Genomic DNA, 19,834 nt, shown 5'->3' with positions numbered 1-19,834 from the left:
GGCCCTAGGAGCCCATTATGTCAGCCCGATATGAGACAGCTTCTCTAGTCTTTCCCAGGAAGACTGCTGTTTCTCCTAAAGGAAGCTGACAGTAGCAGATTTATTTATGATTAAATACTTAAGGGCCTGGCACAAACAAAAGAATAACAGCATAATATAGAGGAACGAAGACTCTGGAATCTACTCACGTTGAAGTACTTAGTTATAAAACTACCTGAAATGCAGAAAACAACAACAAGGAAATCCAAGAGTCAGGAGAAACATAAGAAAGGAGGAAGGAGGGAACCACATGAATAATGAACAACTGCTCTTTTCAGAAGGGATCTTGGCTTGGAAAGCAATGCACGAGAATAAGAAAGCATTTGCCTTGGCATCAATTTTGTTCTCCCAAGGCGTGGGCTCTATGCATTACTAATAAGGGAGCCATCATTTGTGGAGCAATATTGGGGAATATTTCTATTTGTAACTCAAACTCTTCAGTCATGGTGGGGCCCTCCGGCCACAGTGGCTGAACTGACAGCAAACTTAATTTAATCTCTTAACCAAGGCAGTCTTTGATAACTAGAATAACAGCAAAAACCCCACAGAGAGCCCAGTTCTGTGACTCTGAGTGGCATCTGGGCACTTGTATTTTAGAAAAGTTTCTCAGATGTCACGATACTTTGCTTTTTGTTTGGCTCCACTTCCTTCTGGTGACAACAGGGTGATTCTCCTTTGGGAAATCACCTGTTGCTCCCTATATACCCTTAGATCCATGTTGAGTCCATGATCCAAGTCCGGTCAACTAACATGTTTCATCCCCTTCTGACCTAAGCAATTGCTTCAAGGATGTCCACAGCAACAAAGACAGCTAATGAATGCCAACCCTGGGACACGTGCTAGAACCATTAAGAGGGAAGCTCCATCTTTCTGCTGCAGTAGAAAGGCAAACTAGTCATTGGCTGTCTTTGTCTCTGTGAGGGACCCTGAGAATAAAAACAAAAAACATTATTACTGATGACATTATTTAAGTACCTGTGCCCATCTATTCCTAACGCTTGTATCCCTACAGCATTTTGTAAATGCACAAATCTATAATTCTCCTTTGCTTGTCACTGATAGTCTCTGATAATATTTTAAAAAATGTTTACTCATAAAACAGCCTATCAGAAATGACGCTGGTGCATTATGGTCCAGGTAGAAGAACCACTTGACTCTGAAATTACACTCCACAACCTCAGCTGTTTTCACTTGGGGGCATTGGTCCTGTAGAATCATGAGTGGAGGATGACAAGGATGAGGGAAAATAACAGAGCTGCTCACTCGTGAAAAGGCTTATAACTATGGGCTCCCTGACCTACACGAAATACACAGACACTGGATGATCAGCTCCAAATGTTATTGCTGGAATGTTTCCTGCACACTCTTGAGGACTGGTTATGTCCCTAGGCTAGAGCAATACTGGCACTATTTGTAAGTTTGTTTGGAATATAAATCCCAACTTCCCTGGCCTTCTGCCCAGGAAGCTGTGGGTTAAATAGCCCTCCTCCTATGTGTGTAGTTTTGCAAACTACAATACTAGACTCCAGAGCATTGGTGCTCACACACTGATAGACTGCTGAGTCCCCACCCTCAGATTTTCATTGAGAATTCCTAACAGTTCCCAGGTGATGCTGCTGCTTTGGGCCTAGGGACCCACTTTGAGGACCGCTGTCTGACAGGTCGACCTAGGTGGGGTCCACAGTTCCATTCAGCACTGAGAGTCTTTGATCTTTAGGACTTGCCTGCTAAGTTCAGTCTCACTGATACAGAACCTGTACAGAACCTGTCAGTGTTGGGGCTCCCAGGTGGCTTAGTCACCATGAGGTGTTGCAGCCAAAAGGTCACAGCTCAGCAACTAATGAATAATTTAAAATAATTCAGGTTCATTACTTGAATTTCTTGATCACTTGGAGGGGAAAAAAGGCGAGAGATACATTTCTTAAGATAGGTATGGTTGACAATTCTCATCCACCTCATCCACCACAGCTATCGTTTAGTAATGCTTCCTGAAGGCACTGTTTCTAGCACTTTGCATGAATTAGCATATATTTAAAGCTCACATCAGTATAGGTCTGTATAGGTCACTTTACAAGCAAGTTAAGCAAGGTTGGGGAGGGTTTAAGCCATTTGGCCAGGTTCACCAGTGTGAGCTGACCAGTGAAAAGGCAGAGACTCTAATATAGGTCAACCTCATTCTACAGGCCTTACCTGTGAATCCAATTTGTCTTCCTAATAATTTCCTGTGAACAAGTCCAGTATCAGCTGTCTAAGTGTGAATGTCCTGTCTCATGTCATCAGTGTCCCAACTAGTCTTCCTCACTGCCACCTGACAGAACACTAGAGCCTGGGCCATTCCTTGTTCCTTCATATTCACTAATGTTTACACACCAGTGGTTGGAGCTAACGTGGGTTATTTATCAGCAAATGGCCAGATTCACAACAATGTCCCTTCTCTGCTTGCTAAATAAGATGATGGCCAGATCAGATGAGCAGCTCTCAACATGAGGCTGTGGAGTCTAAACCTGATACAAACCTGACACAATGGGATGCGAGCAGCGACTGAGGACTATGGATAAGGGAGGCTAGTCTGGAAAAAGGCTCACAGAAGAGGCCAGATCTCACCTCTGCTGCACCCCGGAAGCACCTGCAGAGCTCTGAACATCCATACACTCACTCCAGTGCCACTCTGCACTTTCTAGTCAACTGGCCACAGTACAGAATAGAGCCCCTGTATGGTTAAGATGTTCCACAAGAAGAGCCAGAGCTGCGAGGCCATTTTGGTGAGAAATGAAGGAAGTAATTTTTTCAAGTAATGAAAGTAATTGGAGAAATTGTAAATGAACATTTATCTATTTTAAGTTAAGATATTTTCTGGAGTTGGAGGTGTGACTCAGGTGGTAAAGCACCAGCCGATGAGTGAGAAAGCATCAGATACCACGTTCAAGTCCTGGTCTCAGGAAAAAAAAAGTTAAAAAATTTTCTTCAACTTGAGCACAACAGGTGGAAGAAATCAGATCCAAATTTAGAAACAACTACAAAACACGCTACAGGTGCTCATGCACGTGTGAGTACACACACACACACACACACACACACACACACACACACACACACACACACACACACACACACACACACACACACACACACACACACACACACACACACACACACACACACACACACACACGAGTACCATAAAGTAAAAATGAAAATAATACATTGGAAAAAATTTGCCATCTACTTAGCCCAAAAAATTAATTCCCTTAAAAATACAAAGAACTTCAATCTTATAAGGAAATGACAAATATTCCAAAGTTCATGCATGTATTTTATAAAAATAAGTACATTATGAATACAAGAGAAAATACAAAAAAGTATGTCATGAATAAATACAAGAGAAAATACAAAAAAGTTCACTTCAGGGCTTGCCTAGATGTAAGAAGCCCTGGGTTTGATTCCTCAGCACCACATAAACAGAAAAAGCCAGAAGTAGTGCTGTGGCTCAAATGGTAGAGTGCTAGCCTTGAGCAAAAAGCAGCTCAGGAACAGTGCCCAGGCCCTGAGTTCAAGCCCCAAGACAAAAAAAAAGAAAAAGAAAAAAGAAAAAAAATGTTCACTTTATCAGTATATACTGAAATCCAAATTAAAACAATAAATTACTGGGCAAATACATAATCATACATCAGGCTTGTCATATGCTCTTGAGGGAACGATAAATTGGTAAAACTTTCCAGAAAGCAATTTGGCACTTCACTTCAAAAGCCTTTAAGATGTTCATTTTCTTTGATCCAATAAATTCCCATTACTTCTATGATCTTATCTTCCTAAATAGACTAATGCACATGGATTCGATGAATCTTTAGAGAGAGCAAAAAACTCGAAATGAAGTACATGTCCATTAATAAATAATGAGTTAAACAAATTGTAATAAATCCATACAACAGGATATTATACAGCAACTTAAAATACTTAAGAAATGTTTGAGAAGCTGGGTGCTGGTACTCATAAATGTAATCCTAGTTACCTAGGAGGCTAGGATCTGAAGGTGGTGATTCAAAGCCAGCCTGGACAATCCAAGAGACTCTTATTTCCAATTAGCCAGCAAAAAGCAGGAAGTGGAGGTATGGCTCAAGTAGTAGAGCACCATTCTTGAGTGAAAAAGCTAAGCAAGAGTGAGAGGTCCTTAGTTCAAGCCCAGCACAAGTTCCAGCCATGGGGTTTGAACTCTGGGCCTGGGCACTGTCACTCAGTTCTTCAGCTCAAGGCTAGCGCTCTGCCACGTGAGCCACAGTGAGACTTCCGGCTTTTTCTGTTTATATGGTGCTAAGGAAATGAACCCAGAGCCTCATGCACATGAGGCAAGCACTCTACCACTGAGCTACCTTCCCCACCCACAAAAATTGTTTTAATAAAAGAAAGAAATGTTTGAGGATATGGGAAAATCTTTCTGACATACTAAGCAAAAAAAATCAAGTTAAAATGCAAATATAAATATATGCATCTGTATGAAAGAAAAAGACCAGATGATATATGGAAGGATATTTGTCAACTGAGTTACAATATGTTTTCAAACTTCCCACTCACCAACACAAATCTGGTAATCCCTATTATCTTGAAGATAACTTCATAGAGATGGGAAGCAAGAAGGCTCTGGAAACTAGAAAGTCATTCCCTCTGCGCAAAAGGTCATGAAGACATGGGAGGAAGGTAAGCTGGCACAGTCCACTATAGTAAACATTACTCACTGAGAGCTAAGTACAAGTACACATTCAGTTCCATAGCTGAGCTCACCTCAAGTGATCAGCAGCTACAAGTGCTAATGGTTCCCATACTGGATGGAGTGGATTGCAAGTTTCCATCATGGCAGAAAGTTCTGTGGGACGGTGCTCCCCTAAACCTTCTACTTCAGGCCTACTTCAGGGATCTAGCTGTGGGCTCTCTTCAATCTTATCTCCTAATATACCTTTTCTCATCTGTCCTGCTCCAGCCACAATGGTGAGTAAGCCCCATGAGAACAGAGCCAGAGTATTCTGATGTGATTCTTTCAGGCTAGTGGAGGAAGGGGAGATGTAGTAGCCAGACTATCACACGCAATGGTTTGTGGACTCCAGAAACTGTTGACCCAGCACACAGCTCAGCCTTCACTGAAGGAAGACTTTTCTGGAGAAGGGGATGGGCACTATTCAAAGAGGAAAGGGTAGAATAGTGTAAGGAAAGAAAAGGGGTGACAGGAGCAAATGCATCCATGAGAAGCAGCTCCGTGTAAAGAAAGAGCCACCAGCCTGCTGGACATTTGTTCATTCCACACACCTTTGTAAAGGCCTTTGATGGGCCAGGCCTGGGATGCTACCAGAATGCCCGTGGTCTCCTGCTCACGTCTCATCAGCATTGCTGGAGTACCAAGGCTGGGCAGAGTGCGCCAAGCACGGAGGATGGAGAAGGACCCACTCAGGGGTCTTGACGGGATTCCTTTGTATCTTAGAAAGTAAACCCTCTTTTCTGCCTCATTGGGGACCAGGGTCCCATGTTCTGGTCCTTCTCCTTGTCCTCACCTCAGACCCCACCCAAGCTGGGGATGATGGAGAGCTCCTCAGGGAGACAGCCTCATGAGGGCCAGGTCTCAGCTTCAGGAGACACTTCCAGTGCCCAGGTAGGCTGTGGGTTCAAGAGGTGTAAGGAAAAGGCAGTGTGTGGGGGTGAGGAGGGGCGGGCAGGGGGTGAACTCTGGAGCTCTCCAGAGAGGGATAGGTCTATCTGGAAGCAGCGATTACAGGCAGGGCCTGAGGACAGGAGTCCAGCAGGGGGAGGGAGGACACGGTCAGCCCCAAGCCGAGGAGGGTGTGTCCAGGCTGCACACCGCGCAGGACGGGCTTTTCAGGGAAGCGCCACAGGTAACGAGGGTGGGGACTGCAAAGGGGCCCCGGCGACCCCGGGGAGAGGAAAATGTCCGCCAGGAAGAGGGAACCCCGGTGCTCGGCAAGGCTGGGGTCCTCGGCGCCGGCGATGGGCGGGACGGAGGCAGCAGGTGTGGAGGCACCTGCGGCGGGAAGATCGGTGGCAGTGGGCGACAGACGCCAGGAGAAGGGAGCCCCCTCTTCTGCACTTGGGGGCTCCGACCTTGTCCTTGAGCATCTGTTAGAAGCGGGCAGGGCGCCTTCTCCACAGCCCGAGACCCACCCGGGCCGCGGCGTGCCGGGCCTGCCACAGGACAGAGGTCACGGGGAGCCCGACTGCTCGGACCTGCGCCCCCTGCCCTCCCCCTGAGCCCTCCCAGACCGCAAGGCCGCTCTTCCGGGCTCCGCGCCGACCCCCGCCCACCCTCGGCCGCGCCGCACCGGGCCCCGCACGGCGAGCCCCCACGTGGCCCGCTCCCCGCTCCCGTCCCCCACCCCCAGGCCGCACCCCTCCCCGGCCGCGGTACCTGGGACTCTCGAAGCTGCACCCCCTGCGCCGCAGCGCCGCCCTCTTCTGCCGCAGGAGCGCAGCGGCCGCCCCGCCGGGCTCCGGCTCCATCGCCCCGGGCGGGGGCTGCGGGCTCGGGCACACTCGGGTGGGCTCGGGCCTCGGCTGGGATCGGCCGGACGCTCGGCTCCCGCGCCGCAGCCCACGCCCCGCCCCGGCCCCTCGCCGGGCCCAGGCCCCGCCCTAGCCCCGCCTCGAGCCCCAGCTTAGCCCGCCTCTTCTCCCCTCTGCCCGGTTCAAGCCCCGCCCCGAACTGCAACCTAACCGACCCTTGGTCCCCCCCGCCCCCGGGCGGGCCGAGACCACGCCCATTGCCCCGTCCAAGCTCAGCCCAGCCACTCTAAGCCCCTCGGCTGGGTCCAGGCTCCGCCCCAGCCCGCCTCCAACTCCGCCCACCGATCCCATGCCTATTAACTGACCTGAGGCCCCGCCCCTCCCCACCCCACACCCTAACCCAACCCGCCCCACGCCCCTCAGTCTGCACCAGGCCCTTCCCTGAACTTTGACGTCCTCCTCTGGAACCTCGGGCGGTGCAGCCCCGCGGGGGTCCTGCCTCCTATGCGGAGCCCAGAGGTCCCAAATGCCCACCCCATCTTCAACTTTCTCCCTCCCACGGTCCCACACGTCCCGCTCCTCGCCCTTCACCGAAGACCCAGGCCCTGCTCACCTACCCGGCAGTACGGCGTGCCCGTGCGGCTCCCGCCCTCGAAGCCGGGCTCGCGCTCCCTCAGTGTCGCGGCCCGGCCCCTTCTCACCCGGAGACTCTGGGTCCGTTTCTACCGTGGCACCGCCCTCTCTCGGGGGCGGACCTTCCTACGTCCCGCCCACAGGCGTGGCCCCAATCCTGGAGCTCCGCCTCTTCTCTCCACTACCCGGGCTCTAGACCAGCTCGCATCCCAAGCCTTCGGCAATCGAGCCCTACAGAGCCCCGCCCCGCCCCGCCCCGCCCACACAGAGGCCCCGCCCCGCACGGGCCACGCCTATTCCCTGCCACACCCACACCATCTCTCCTCACCTCTGTCCGCGTGCGCCTGGAGGATGCCCGCCCTCAGCTCCACTGAGGAAGTCCCCAGCTCAGGATGGCGCTCTCCACCAAAGAGGTGTTACAGTCTCCTGGTGGCCCTTTATGGCTCCTGACACAGTCTGAGGGGCTAGCGTTCTGCAGGCTGGTTGGTTCAGGTTTTATCATTTCCAACTTTGTGACCACTCCCTCTTCCTAAGACAGAGGCATGGCCTAAGAGCCCTGGAGCACTGACTGCCCTGTGGGCTGGATGCAGGGACCCAGCTAGATAAAGCCGGATCGCTATGCCTGTACATCGCAAGGAGGTGAGCTGGGGCTACCTTCAGCTAGCAAGGCTTTGTAGCAGCGAGGGAACCGGCATGTGCTCCAGGCTTCTGTACACGAAGAGGATGCACCACTGCAGTTTTGGAAGACCTGGGCGGGAAACCAAGCAGGCCAGCGGGTGAGGGGAGACCCCAAGCTTCCTGTGGATCATTTCGATTCAATGCCTTTCATTCCTTGATAGGACCTGGTCTCCCTTGCAATTTCATATTCAGAAAGGGAGAACGAAGGGGATGGCTGGAGACCTGGGGAGCAGCCACAAGAGAGCGACTGAAATGGTGTTTCACTTCTCCCAGGCCCTCTGGAGCCTCCTGGGTTTCTACTAGACAGCTCCTATAAGCCTTCCTTTTTCTCTTAAGTAAACTAGAGTGGGCTTAAGCCAAACATCCTCCCAAGGTATCATTTCAGACCTAAAGGATATGAGCGACTTGATTGTCAGCTGCCCCCTCCCCCACCAGTTCCCCACTGCTGTCTTCCTGATGCCCAGCCTCCAGGTGTCCTGCAATCTCTGAACTGAATCTTCAAATGATCTCTGCCCTCTAAGGCATCCCCAGGTCCCCACTTCCCTCCCCCAAATGCCCACAGTGCTATCCCTATTTCCTTCCTGAGGGAACGGCTCCTATGTTGCTTATGTTCTAGTTACCCTCAGCTGACCTTTGAGTACCCAGTACCTCCTCCATGTCTACATCTGGCACAGCAACTGCTAAGTGAATGTGTGTGACTTTAATAAGTGGAGCAATAGTCATTGGAAAACACATTTAATTTCAAAGTAAACAAAGATGCCTGTACATTAAAGTATTTAATTAGTGAAACAATTATCAATGTAACAAGCTGAAAAATACAGCAACTTGATACAAGACTGAGGTAACAAAATACTTCACCAAAATCTAAAGAATCCCACAGAGGGCTGATGTCCAGTGGTTATTGCGGATGAGACAATTCACAAGTTATTAGAGAAAGTCCTTTCACAACTGCATGCAGGGATCTGCTGGAACTAAAAAAAAAAAAAAAGACATCCCGGGAGAATGCAACAGATTTAACAAGAAACAAACTAAAATGTAGAAATCGATTTTCAACTTACTTGGAAGAATACATAAGAAATTGAAAAACTACTCTCTACGCAACATTTTAAATGCTAAGTGAAAAACCATGCATTTTGGCACAAAATTTATTAAAGATTATACCATACTAATAAATTAATTACTATTATCTCATTACTGAATGGTCACAGTCATTCAGACATGGAGAGAGATTAATGGTTACAAAATGAACAGACCACATTGCTGCTCTGAGTAGGGATTTGGGGCTGCCACAGGAATACACGCATATGAGTGGACTGACATCCAACTTATAAATTCTCAACACCCAAGAAAACGTAGCTGTCATTCATACTGTATTTGAATTTAGCATTGCAGACAAAAGCCTATGGAGGGAATACTGTGAACACTCGAATCCTTCTCTCTCATTCTTCTGTAGGAGTCCTCTCTATTCTCCCCTGGCTCTGAGCCACCCGGCCTCTAGCTCAATGGCTCCAAGGAGCCCCCCCCCCAACTCCCTGTGATGGAAGACACAGAGCAAGACTGTGTCTCTTCAGCCTTTCCAGAAGAACCTGTGTATAGAATTTGAACCTAGGTCGATGGGAGAGGCAGGGTACTGCCCAAGGAGGTGTGTGCATTTGGGATTATGTTCCTCAGTGGTCTGCTCCATGAGCACAGATTGGATCTTATTTCCTGTCATATATATCCTGGGCAGAGACTGTCACAAAGGAAGAAAGGAATGGATGGGTGGAAACTGTTATTTCAAAGGGACTCTTGTATTGTTGATATATCACCTGATATATCAACAATTGGTGGAAGGCAGGCTGATTAAACTCAGAGGGTCACACAAAAGTTGGGAGGCTATTTATTTATTTATTTTTGGCAGCTGGTGGTTCCAAACATCAGCAACCAGGCTTGGCTTGCAAAGTATTTCCTATGTTCATGGACAGCTTTTCATTTGAAAAAATCGCATCCTTAAAGATACACCTTTCTTGGGTTTGAGAGGTGGAAATCAGATGAGGAAAGAAATATTGGCCATGTTTGTAAGAAAGAGAAACAAGTTAGAAATCAGTTGGCAAACAACCTCTCCAAGTGTCCACCTCCTTAGCACCTCAATCTGACAGGATGTGGGATGGTGTGGGATGGGGAGGGAGCTGGCCTCTCTGTACTTTCTCACTGGGCATGTGCAAAACAGCCGTTCTAATGCCCCCACCAAACCCATCCTTCACAAAGTATTTCAGTTGCCGGGATGAGCTTGGCAGACCTTGAGTGACAAAACATGTCCAACTAAGAGGGATGATAATGACTCCTTCCAGGGCGAGGAAGGTTGAGTGGTCTACTTTGGGGTCATAACAATGCTACCAGCTACCTACCCATTTGTAGCCAGCATCCTACAACTGTCATGATGGAGTTCCACAATCTGTTTGCTTAAAGAAAATTATAGTCTATGCATGCAAGACATAACACTTTTGATTGTTTCACAGATATTTGTGCAGTACGGACAGTCAAGGAGGGAAACAGCAATGCAGGTTCTCTCCGGGGTGAGAATCCACCCCAGGACTTTCCTCCTCTTGGTTTGTGCCTGGTTCCCTGTCCCAGGTTCACAGGCCTCCCCACCTGCAGCTAGGTGCCAAGCCCACACTAGGGAAATGCATGGCACTGAACTCACATGCTTGGCCTGAGTCCCTGCCTAGACAGTACAGTATCTTTCAGTTCAGTCTCCAGGACTTTTCTGGTGTGTTCCAGGCTCTCTAGTCCTACAGGTGTTTTTGTTTTCATCAACAGAGTCCAAGCCATTTCTTTAAGAGTCCCAAGGTAAGAATGTTTCTGGGAAGGGCTGTGGATCAGTCTTGATTAGTGAGGAGACTAAACACTTTGAAAAGAATTGTGATTGTGCTCTTTATTTCAAAATTAGGCTGAGAATAAAAGACGGTGAAGGATAAGAAAAATCTGCTAAGGGCAGAAAATAAAATGATCTAGTGGGGTGTGAAATTCTGGGGCTGTGGGTTTGGTGACTATATTTCATCAGTGAAAAACCAGGAGAGTTTGAAGAGTGGAGAAGCCCAGGAAATAATCAGCCAATGCTCCAGTCTTGTACTTTCATCCAAGCTTTGACATTTTAGAAGTGAGCACACAGGATCTGATCCACATTGCTTAGTTGACACCGTGGCAGGTTCTGGTCAGAGGTGTCTGTAGTGTTTGGTGTTGTCACTCAGCCTCTAGATGCCAATTTGAAGAGTTGTTGGTAGAATCTGGTGCACATATCTGGACCCCTGGTAGGGGCAGTGTACAAGGCAGCTGTGGTCAAGGTCTGATGCCATCCATGAAACCATCTGCAGTTCCTTTTGGCATCAAACAATATGATCTTTGCTCCAAAGGAGCATAGCTTCCACATGCAATAAGGTTCAACCACACAGTACCACCCCAGTAACAACTACTTGGCTGACCAGTTCATTCACATTTTCAGAGAAGTGTCACCACTGGATCAAAAAACCATGTTGGATCCTTGGGTAGCTTTTAAATTGAAGCTTTTGCCACAAAAGTCTTGAGGGTAGTTTGATGCCTGGTCAGAGTGGGCTTTGAAACCACAGTACCAACAAGGACCCAGACATTCTGTCCCTTTCAGAAAATTGTTTATGGATTTCCTTCTCATGTTATGCATATCCAAAATAAAGGAAAGAGAGGGGAATAGAGAGATGCTATGATAATAAAGGATAATCATTTTAGCCGGGCATGGTAGTACATACCTGTAATCCCAAAATTCAGGTAGCAGAAGCAGGATGATTGAGAGTTTGAGGCTAGTCGTGGCTATAAAGCAAGACCTTGTCTCAAAAAGAAGGTGGGGGAGGGAAGCAATCATTTTGAATAAAAATGTATTTGTGCAAAATAAGTCACTTTAAGCTATGACACAAAGGTGACAGATAAATGCTGTTGTTTGTGGAAACAGCTCTTAACCAAATGTAAAGATTGAACCCTTTACTCTCTCTCATCACATGGCTGTCAATTGTGCCCTTGGACTTGGATGATGGAGAACTTGCTGGTGACTGCATTTGGGGCAAGACTGGGGGAGCTTAAGGCCTCAGTGTCACTCAGCTCCTGGCGTGATGAGGAATCCTGGTAGGCCCCCCTTGGCAGTGGAGGCAAAGGGGTGGAATGGGAGCAAGGGCCTGCCTGGCGGGGAGGTTGGCAGCACGTGGCTTCTGTGCACTGGGCACTGTGAGCCCAGCAACCTCCATGCTGCTTCCAAGGACCTGGACCAAATGCCGCAACTTCCCACAGGGGCACAGTGGGAGCAGGTGGAACAGGAGGGCCCCAGGCTCTGCCAGGAGAGGGCATGGAAGGAAGCATGCCGGCCAGCAGCCAGGTCTCCAGTCCCGAGCCCCACCCTGCCTCTGATGGGTTGACAGCAACACGGCCCAGAAGGGCCCAGAAGGGGCCCTGGGAACAGGCCTTCCAGATGAATAGCACCCATAGGAACAGAAAACAAGACACAATTTAAGGCATTGTTTGTTTACAGTAAAAGAACGCAAGGGACCCTTAACATGGGGGCTCCCGCACTCCTCTGACCTTTCTCGTTGGATGAGGCTGGAACCAAAGGTGAAAGCAGGGCCTCAGAGCAAATGAAGGGTGTGATGTCACAGGTCTAGTGCCAAAATGCATGTTTCTCAAAGAGTTCACACTCGCACGCACACATGTATGGCACGCACACGCAGGGGACACTTCAGGGGTGTACAAAATCTGAGGCAGCCCTGTGGGCAGACAGCCCCGTGCACTTGGGGTGTAACACACCTTCCTGCAGCTGTCCCCGCCCTCTGGTCCCTCTTGCAGTTTGCACTGTCCACTCCATGTGCAGCAGGAAGCACAGAGAACCCAACGTGGGCCAAATGCTGTCTATGGCAGAAGCGGCTGGTGGACAGATGAGGCCCAGAGAGGGGCACAGGTGTGCAGTTCAGGGTCCAACAGCACCCTGCGAGGTGGTGCTGTAAGATGAATCATGACAGTCGCTTGGGATTTTGACGGATGGGTCCCCTACTGGAGAGTCCTCTGGGACTGTGAGGCCACAGGCCGTGTCCCTGGAATCCTGTTAGGAGGCTCCCAGTGTCCTGGCCACAGCCCATGCCCAGGGCAGCTCTTCTCCACCAGGCCCAGTCTAGGCTCCCTGAAGCCTTTGCAGTCACGCCAAGTCCCGCAGAGACTTACTCAAATGACATAAGGTTGGCAGGTACCTGGAAGAGAAAGCTCAGCCTCTTGTTAAAGTTCCAGTCCTTGGGAAAGGACAGGGTGTTCCCTAAGGGCAGGGACCTGTGGGTCAGACAGGAAGAGGGCCTAGTGATAAAGATGCCTGTCCCTTGTTAATAATGCAGCTGGGTACTGCTCCAAGTACTCCAGTATCCTCCAGTCCTCAATACTGACTCTTGTAGGCAGGTGCTGGAAGCACCCTGCTCTGAAGATGAAGAAACTGAGGCTTAGAGAGGCTACAGACACAGTGTGTGAGAAGCAGCCCACGATCTGACCTCTAGTCTCAAAGCAAAGTGAAAAGCAAACAACTGTGCTTGGGGTAGCAGGAGTGGGGCATGTACCTCCAGAGCCGAAATGAGTAGGGGGACGGGAAGACATTTGGGGCTGGCGGGGCAAGGCCAGTGGAAGCACAGGGGAAGGAGAAAGTGTGGGGAACACTGTGAACCTGGAGACCTTCCCAAAGCAATGGCTCAGGAGGAGATCTCAAGCTCCTTTGCTGGGCAAGGGATTATGAGCACCAAGTTGAACCCCAGATCTCCTCCCAGCACTGCTGTGGGATCCAGATTTGATCACAAGTGATTGACTCATCAAACCATTTTTGTGTCAATTTGGTCAAAATGAATAGATCTTTAAAAATGCATCGCTGTGTCCCCAGAGACCTCTAGAAGAATGTTCTCAGCAGCTTTCTCATGACTGCAAAAGGCAAGACGCCATCCTGGGAGGACTGGCAGGAGGATGGAGAGAAAAGATGAGCACAAAGGAATGAATGACAATCATGCAGGCCGACACCGATGAATCTGAGGAACATGTTGTAGGAAAAAAAAAAAAAAAGCAAGCCACAGGAACCAAAAGATGTGGGCATGGTTCTATTTATAAAAATGTTTCTCTTTTTAAATGCACCCAAGATGATATGTGTTCTAAATTTATAAAGAAGGGCTGGGGTTGGTGCTCAGTAGAACACTTGCCAAGCATGTGTGACCTGGGTTTGTGCCTAGCACTGAAATAAAATAAAAACAGAAATAATAAATCAAACCAAACCAAACCAAGTATAATTAGCACACCCAGAGAGTGGCTATAGGGTGGGGATGGGGTGAGGTGGTTGTGAGAGAATTAGGAAGGGGGGGGAGGGGAAGCTCCAAGGACTGGGGTTTCTGTGTTTAGGATGGGAGGTGGTGGGTAGTTGGGTGTTTGTTCTACTGATGTTTGTATTTCACACATATGTTATAAATAAGGTCTAAGTGGATTCAGTGTCAGTACAACAATTTTGAGACACACAAAATAGAAATGGCATCTTAGTCACTGCACTGAGGTTCTCCGTGGGCAGGCATCTCTGGGAAGCCTTCCTCAGGCCGGGAGGACTGGGCTTGGTGGAGGAAACCCTCTACCATTCAGGGCTTTGGTAGTTGCCTGCCTTTTGTTTCAACACAGAGTGGGACTGTTTGAACAGAAGTAAAATAGAAATGAAAAGGTCTTGTTAAATATCCTTGTGGAGATTCTACATGCACATATCATGTTTTTAAAAAGGAAATATGCCTTCTCCTAAGTCTGAAAATAGGACAGCAGTACATAAAGCAGCAGAATATCACCACAGGCTGCCACATTTGTATGTAAATCCCATCCAGGAGTCCTTTGGACCAAACGTCAGCTCTGTCACGCAAGTTTGAGTTGGTCCCCTGCTGTCTGCTGGGCAGCTGCTGCCACCCTCTGGCTGCTGTCCCACAGATGGACACCTGGTCCCTGCTCAGGGCCTCCTGCCTCTTGCCCTGGCCAAGCGGCTCACCTCAGAGCTGTCACTTGGCTCTGGCGCCACCTGGCTTCCTTGTGCACAAGTCTTGGAGCCATCTGTGTGTGTGCAGATGGGCTTCAGTGTGTTGTGCCCTAAGACAGTGGTGCTCAGAGCAAATGGGCAGGGAGCCCAGGTCCAGCTTTTCCTCCCTGAATACCACTAGAGCCCTATTCAAGCCTCTCTCCCTTGCTCCCTTTGAACTGCCTTGAGAAGACAGTGGGTCCAAACTGTTGGCCTTGTGTTAATGGGCAGTGACATCAGCTTCATGTGCAAGCCAGGGTGGGGGGTAGCTCTGTACTACTCTGTAGTAGAGTACATATTGCCTACCATGCCTGAGGCTCTGGGTCCCCTGACACGTGTGTGTGTGTGTGTGTGTGTGTGTGTGTGTGTGTGTGTGTACCTAGAGAGACAGATGTATTCATAAGCACTCTAAAAATGATAGAATTTTGGTTCTTTTATATATCCTTGTAGAAATTTTACATGCACATACTAAAATGTACTTTAACACAAGCAAGATTGCACCTGCCAATGTGAGTGCCCTTTGCTTTGTTACTTGGGGCAACTTTCAGGGACCTCCCACAGTCTTTCCAATGGCTCTCAGGTGTTACACTGGAGAGATCTCCTAGGCATGGTATTTTCCAGGTGCTTTTCCATCAAAAGCAATGCTTCAGTGAACATTCCTTAACTTACGTCTTGGAGGTCATGGGAGAGCACCCCCCCACCCCAAGTTCTGTAAGTCAGAAGACTCCAATACACTTTTTGGCGCTCCCTGTGGACAGGAAGCACCTATCTAGGGATAGGAGTACCACTGCCGCCCATCCTGCCAGCAGGAGAAGGAAACTCAGCCTCCCTGCACCTAGCCAGCCAGGCCTGTGCTCCCAGGGTCCGTAGGAGAGTGGAGGCAGGAGAGCTTAGGACAGCAAGGAGAGAAGCAGGAATCTGGAAACCCTGAGTTAGATCCCAGCTCAACCACTCACTAACTATGGGGCCCTGAACAAGCACCTGCCATTTTCTGAGCCTCAAGATCCTCAGTGAGAATCAGCTCATAGAGACAAGGGAGGATGCTGCTAATAGCTGCATTTTACACTATGGCTAGTGAGAGAGGGGGTAGTAGTGGGGGGGGGGGGAGGGATCAGATCATGAGTCAGTCCAGCAGCCCAAAGGGAGCCCACATCAACACAACCCTGCCTGGGGAGCAGAGTCACCTCCCTCCCCAATTCAAAGCTGCCTGGCACATGGTTGGCCCTCAGTATACCAGCTGCTACTATTATTGTGCAGGTTGGAGAAGGAAGGCTCAGTAGTCACTTTAGGATATTCCTGATATCAGCTTTAGGAAATGACTTAAATAGATCCTGGAGCCTGATCCTTGGGTAACATCACACCTGCCACCTCCCATCCCCAAAGGGGTGTTTCTGTGGCATTTCCTTTGGGAAAGTGGGGTACCAGTGGCTCACATGTTCAATCCTAACTACTCAGGAGACTGAGATCTGAGGATCTTGGTTGGAAGCCAGCCCGAGTAAGAAAGTCTATAAGACTCTTATCTCCAATTGAACACTAAAAGGCCTAAAGGGGAAACCTGGCTCAAGTGGTAGGGCACTAGCTGTAAGCACAAAAACTCAGAGACAGTGTCCAGATCCTGAGTTCAAGTCCCAGGACTGGTACCAAAAAAAAAAAAAAGAGATACAGGAACCAGATTCAAAATTCTGGTCTGGAGCCAGGCTTCATTCTAAGCTGAATAAGGAGAGCCTTGTCTCAAGGAGAAATGCTAACCCAGAAAGGCTTTCTGGAGCAGAACTGATGGGCATGGAGGGAAAAAGATAGATGCCCTTTCTCTAGTGATTCTGAGTCCTGGGGGTGGGAGAGGGCATTCAGATGACAAGTGGGATCCGGATGACTTTACCTGAGGCCTGTTGCTTTTACATGCATCATCCAAATGCTTGTGCCACAGTATCGCGTGAAATCGGGAACCAGTCTGAAACTTGTAAACATTGCCTGATGGGAGAGAAAGCACTGGTTAAGAGATGGCGCACAGGAGGATCAGCCTGTGATGTAAGAAGGAAAACAGCCTTGGGAGACTAAGGAAGGTAACCCAGGTGAACTGGCAGGGAAGGCAGCTGTCTATGCTCTCTTGGACTATTGCTGAACTGGTGCTCTTAACCAGGCTGTGTGTACATGTGCTAGTCCTGGGGCTTCAACTCAGGACCTGGACACTGTCCCTGAGCTAGCACTCTACCACTTGAGCCAGAGCTCCCCTTCATGCCTTTTGGTGGTTAATTGGAGATAAGAGTCTCATGGAGTTTCCTACCTGGGCTGGCTTTGAAATCTCAATCCTCAGATCTCAGTCTCCTGAGTGGGTAGAATTACAGGCATGATCCACTGGCACCTGGCTCCCTTAACCACTGTTTTTCTGGGTATTTGTGGCTTTTAGCTGTCTGGTGAGATCTGAGGACCCTTTCTCAGAAAAATGTTTTAAAATGTGTAAAATAGAATATAAAGTGTTGGGTGCTGGTGGCTCACACCTGTAATCCTAGCTACTGAGGCTGAGATCTGAGGATCTGAGATCTGAGGATCGAGGTTTAAATCCAACCCGGGCAGGAAAGCCTGTGAGACTCTTATCTCCAATAAACCACCACAAAACAGGAAGTAGTGCTGTGGCTCAAGTGGTAGAGCACTAGCTTGAGCTGAAGAGCACAGAGACAACACCCAAGCCCAGAGTTCAAGCCCCACGACCGACCAAAAAAATAAAAATAAAATAAAATAAAATATAAAGAAAATCAATACTGCCGAGATCCAGTTATAACAGTCTCTAAAAACAAATGGAATGATGTTTTTTTATGTGTGCACATGTATGTATTCATACACCAATAACCAGATCTAGTCGCAGGTCTGATACAATGCTAATTTCAAGAAGATCACCAGTTCATCAGTGATGTTTTGAGATATCTGCAACCTGTGAAGTAAAACACCTGTGATTTCTCTTTAAGATAAAAAGCACAACTATTTCTCACATGTCTATTATTTGACGTCTATGCTTACAACGGAGGTGAGACACCATTATTTGTCAATGAAAACAAAGACGTAATTTTTTCCCCAGCCAAGTATGCAGATCCTTGAATCCTTCAGTGGACTCTGGCCACCCCTTGTGTCTCATTTCCCTCCGCTGGGCTCAGGCACTAGGATGGTCTGTAGCCTCCATGGCCACAAGGTCTCCCAATCAAGCTTGTGTGGCCACAGCCTTTTCTTCCTAGTGAAACCTCATCATCCTGGCCAGGCCACTGGGGAATCATCTCCAGTATTGAGGTACTACCCAGACACCTGTGTGTGCACTTAATTACTCTCTTGTGGAACAGAGACCTTGGAGGTCAGTGACCTGGTCAGCCCCTAGGCTTCCTGTATACCTTTGTTTCTTTGCTTCTCAGCTGACAGCATAGAACCAGACACTCAAGGAGTGGCCCCTGGCCAGAACCATTATCTGCCTCCTCTGGGAACTGTTTAGAAATGCAGAATCTTGGTCTTCATCCCAGAGCTATAGAATCCAAGCCTGAATTTTAACAAGATTCCCAGGTGAGCTGTCTGTACACAACCCCTGTAAGAAAACATTCCTATGAAGATGAAAGGGTGCTTGGAGATTTTGCAGTCCTGGAGAGAATCCAAGACCCAGGCAATATTGAGTTTTTGTCCAGTACTTGGGTGACCACAGAAACCAGCCAAGGCCTGCTGTGCATGTCATGAAGATAAGGGTCCTGAGAAGTATGGTGCCAGAACTTCTCCCTCCCATAAAGGAGGAAGAGAAGCAAGACAGACTGGGAAAATTGTAATGCTAGAACGTTACACAGATTCTTCTCTGAGTTGGCCTTGGGCCTGGACACTGCTGATGTCTCTTCGGCCAGGCAAGTAAGGGGCCAAGACTTGGGACTCCTCCAGCCCCCTAGTCCTGCCTCATCCAGCATTGCCATTTATCCCAAGACTGAGGCAACTCCAGGGATGAGAGCCAAAGGCAAGGCCACCAACGGGTTTCCACAGGTGTGAGCCACTGCTTAGGTGGGAGCCATCTGAACATGGCACAAAGGGACAGAGGCAGCCCCGAGTTCCTAATGCTTTAGGGCATACAGTTGGCAGAAGATGAAATAGAGGAGAGCAGTTGTGAGCAGCCTCCTGCTGCCTACCTTTGTCAGGGTTATTTAGCTGGAAGATATCTGGGTGCTCGGGATCATCAGGCAGCTGCACCATCCAGCCCACGATGGAGACCTTCTTGCCAGGTGTGGATTTATACTGGAAAAGAACAAGAAACAGTCGGGAGGCCCAATCCTACTCTCTGTACAGGGAGGCGGACTTGGACCAGGCAAGTGTTCTTCCCACCCTGGTCCTTGCAGTCCCCTCATGTTGCTTCCACTAGAGCAAGTCCAGCATGAGAGCCCTTCCCAGGACTTACGTGTTTTCTGTCTGTGCCCCGCAACGATTTGGCTCCGTAGTAGAGGAGGGTGGAACCCGACAGTATGACCCAGTACCTGGTCCATGAGGCCAGCTGAGGAGGAAGAGGACACAGAGTAAAAGACATAGGGCTGGGCACGATGGCCCATCCTTATCCATGCCATGTGGCCTCCTCTCTTCCTTGGCCTTCCACTGTTCCCTGTGATGCCATCTTTACCCAGGACCAAGAGGAGGGGCTTGTCTTCCCCCCCTTCCCTCTTTCACTCATTCATATGGCCTTTCCTTTCTTCACATTGTCAAAGGCAGCACCAGGACATAGATTATTGCTTGTTCAGGTGACCTGGACCCGAAGGTATCCCAGGAAGAAAAGAATTTTAAATAGACACGTGAGTTGGACCCTGGTAGCTCATAGCTATAATCCTAGCTACTTGGGAGGCTGAGATTAGAAGGATCATGGTTTCAGGTCAGCCCCAGACAGAAAATTCATGAGACTCCAATGCAACAGAGGAAGTT

General features: G+C 48.9%; 2 protein-coding genes across 3 annotated transcripts in view; both read right to left on the bottom strand.

Moving 5' to 3' along the window:
* Garnl3 (GTPase activating Rap/RanGAP domain like 3) overlaps positions 1–6,641 on the bottom strand; it is a 131,026-nt gene extending 124,385 nt beyond the window's left edge. The window contains exon 1 of the mRNA XM_042681108.1: positions 6,446–6,641. Within this exon, the coding sequence (XP_042537042.1) occupies positions 6,446–6,537 (92 nt within the window). The 5' untranslated portion in view covers positions 6,538–6,641. The remainder of the gene's footprint in view (positions 1–6,445) is intronic.
* A 1,929-nt stretch (positions 6,642–8,570) lies between these two features.
* The window catches only part of Ralgps1 (Ral GEF with PH domain and SH3 binding motif 1), a 242,208-nt gene continuing 230,944 nt past the window's right edge, over positions 8,571–19,834 (bottom strand). For both annotated transcript variants that reach the window (XM_042680986.1, XM_042680987.1), the window contains 4 exons: positions 19,323–19,415; positions 19,057–19,162; positions 16,791–16,882; positions 8,571–13,091 (listed from right to left, as the gene is read on the bottom strand). In XM_042680986.1, the coding sequence (XP_042536920.1) occupies positions 13,062–13,091; positions 16,791–16,882; positions 19,057–19,162; positions 19,323–19,415 (321 nt within the window). In that variant the 3' untranslated portion in view covers positions 8,571–13,061. The remainder of the gene's footprint in view (positions 13,092–16,790; positions 16,883–19,056; positions 19,163–19,322; positions 19,416–19,834) is intronic.

Source organism: Dipodomys spectabilis, unplaced genomic scaffold, assembly GCF_019054845.1.
Source record: "Dipodomys spectabilis isolate Male_0828 unplaced genomic scaffold, ASM1905484v1 ptg000067l, whole genome shotgun sequence".
Classification (NCBI taxonomy): domain Eukaryota; kingdom Metazoa; phylum Chordata; class Mammalia; order Rodentia; family Heteromyidae; genus Dipodomys; species Dipodomys spectabilis.
This window is presented reverse-complemented; position numbering and strand designations above follow the sequence as displayed.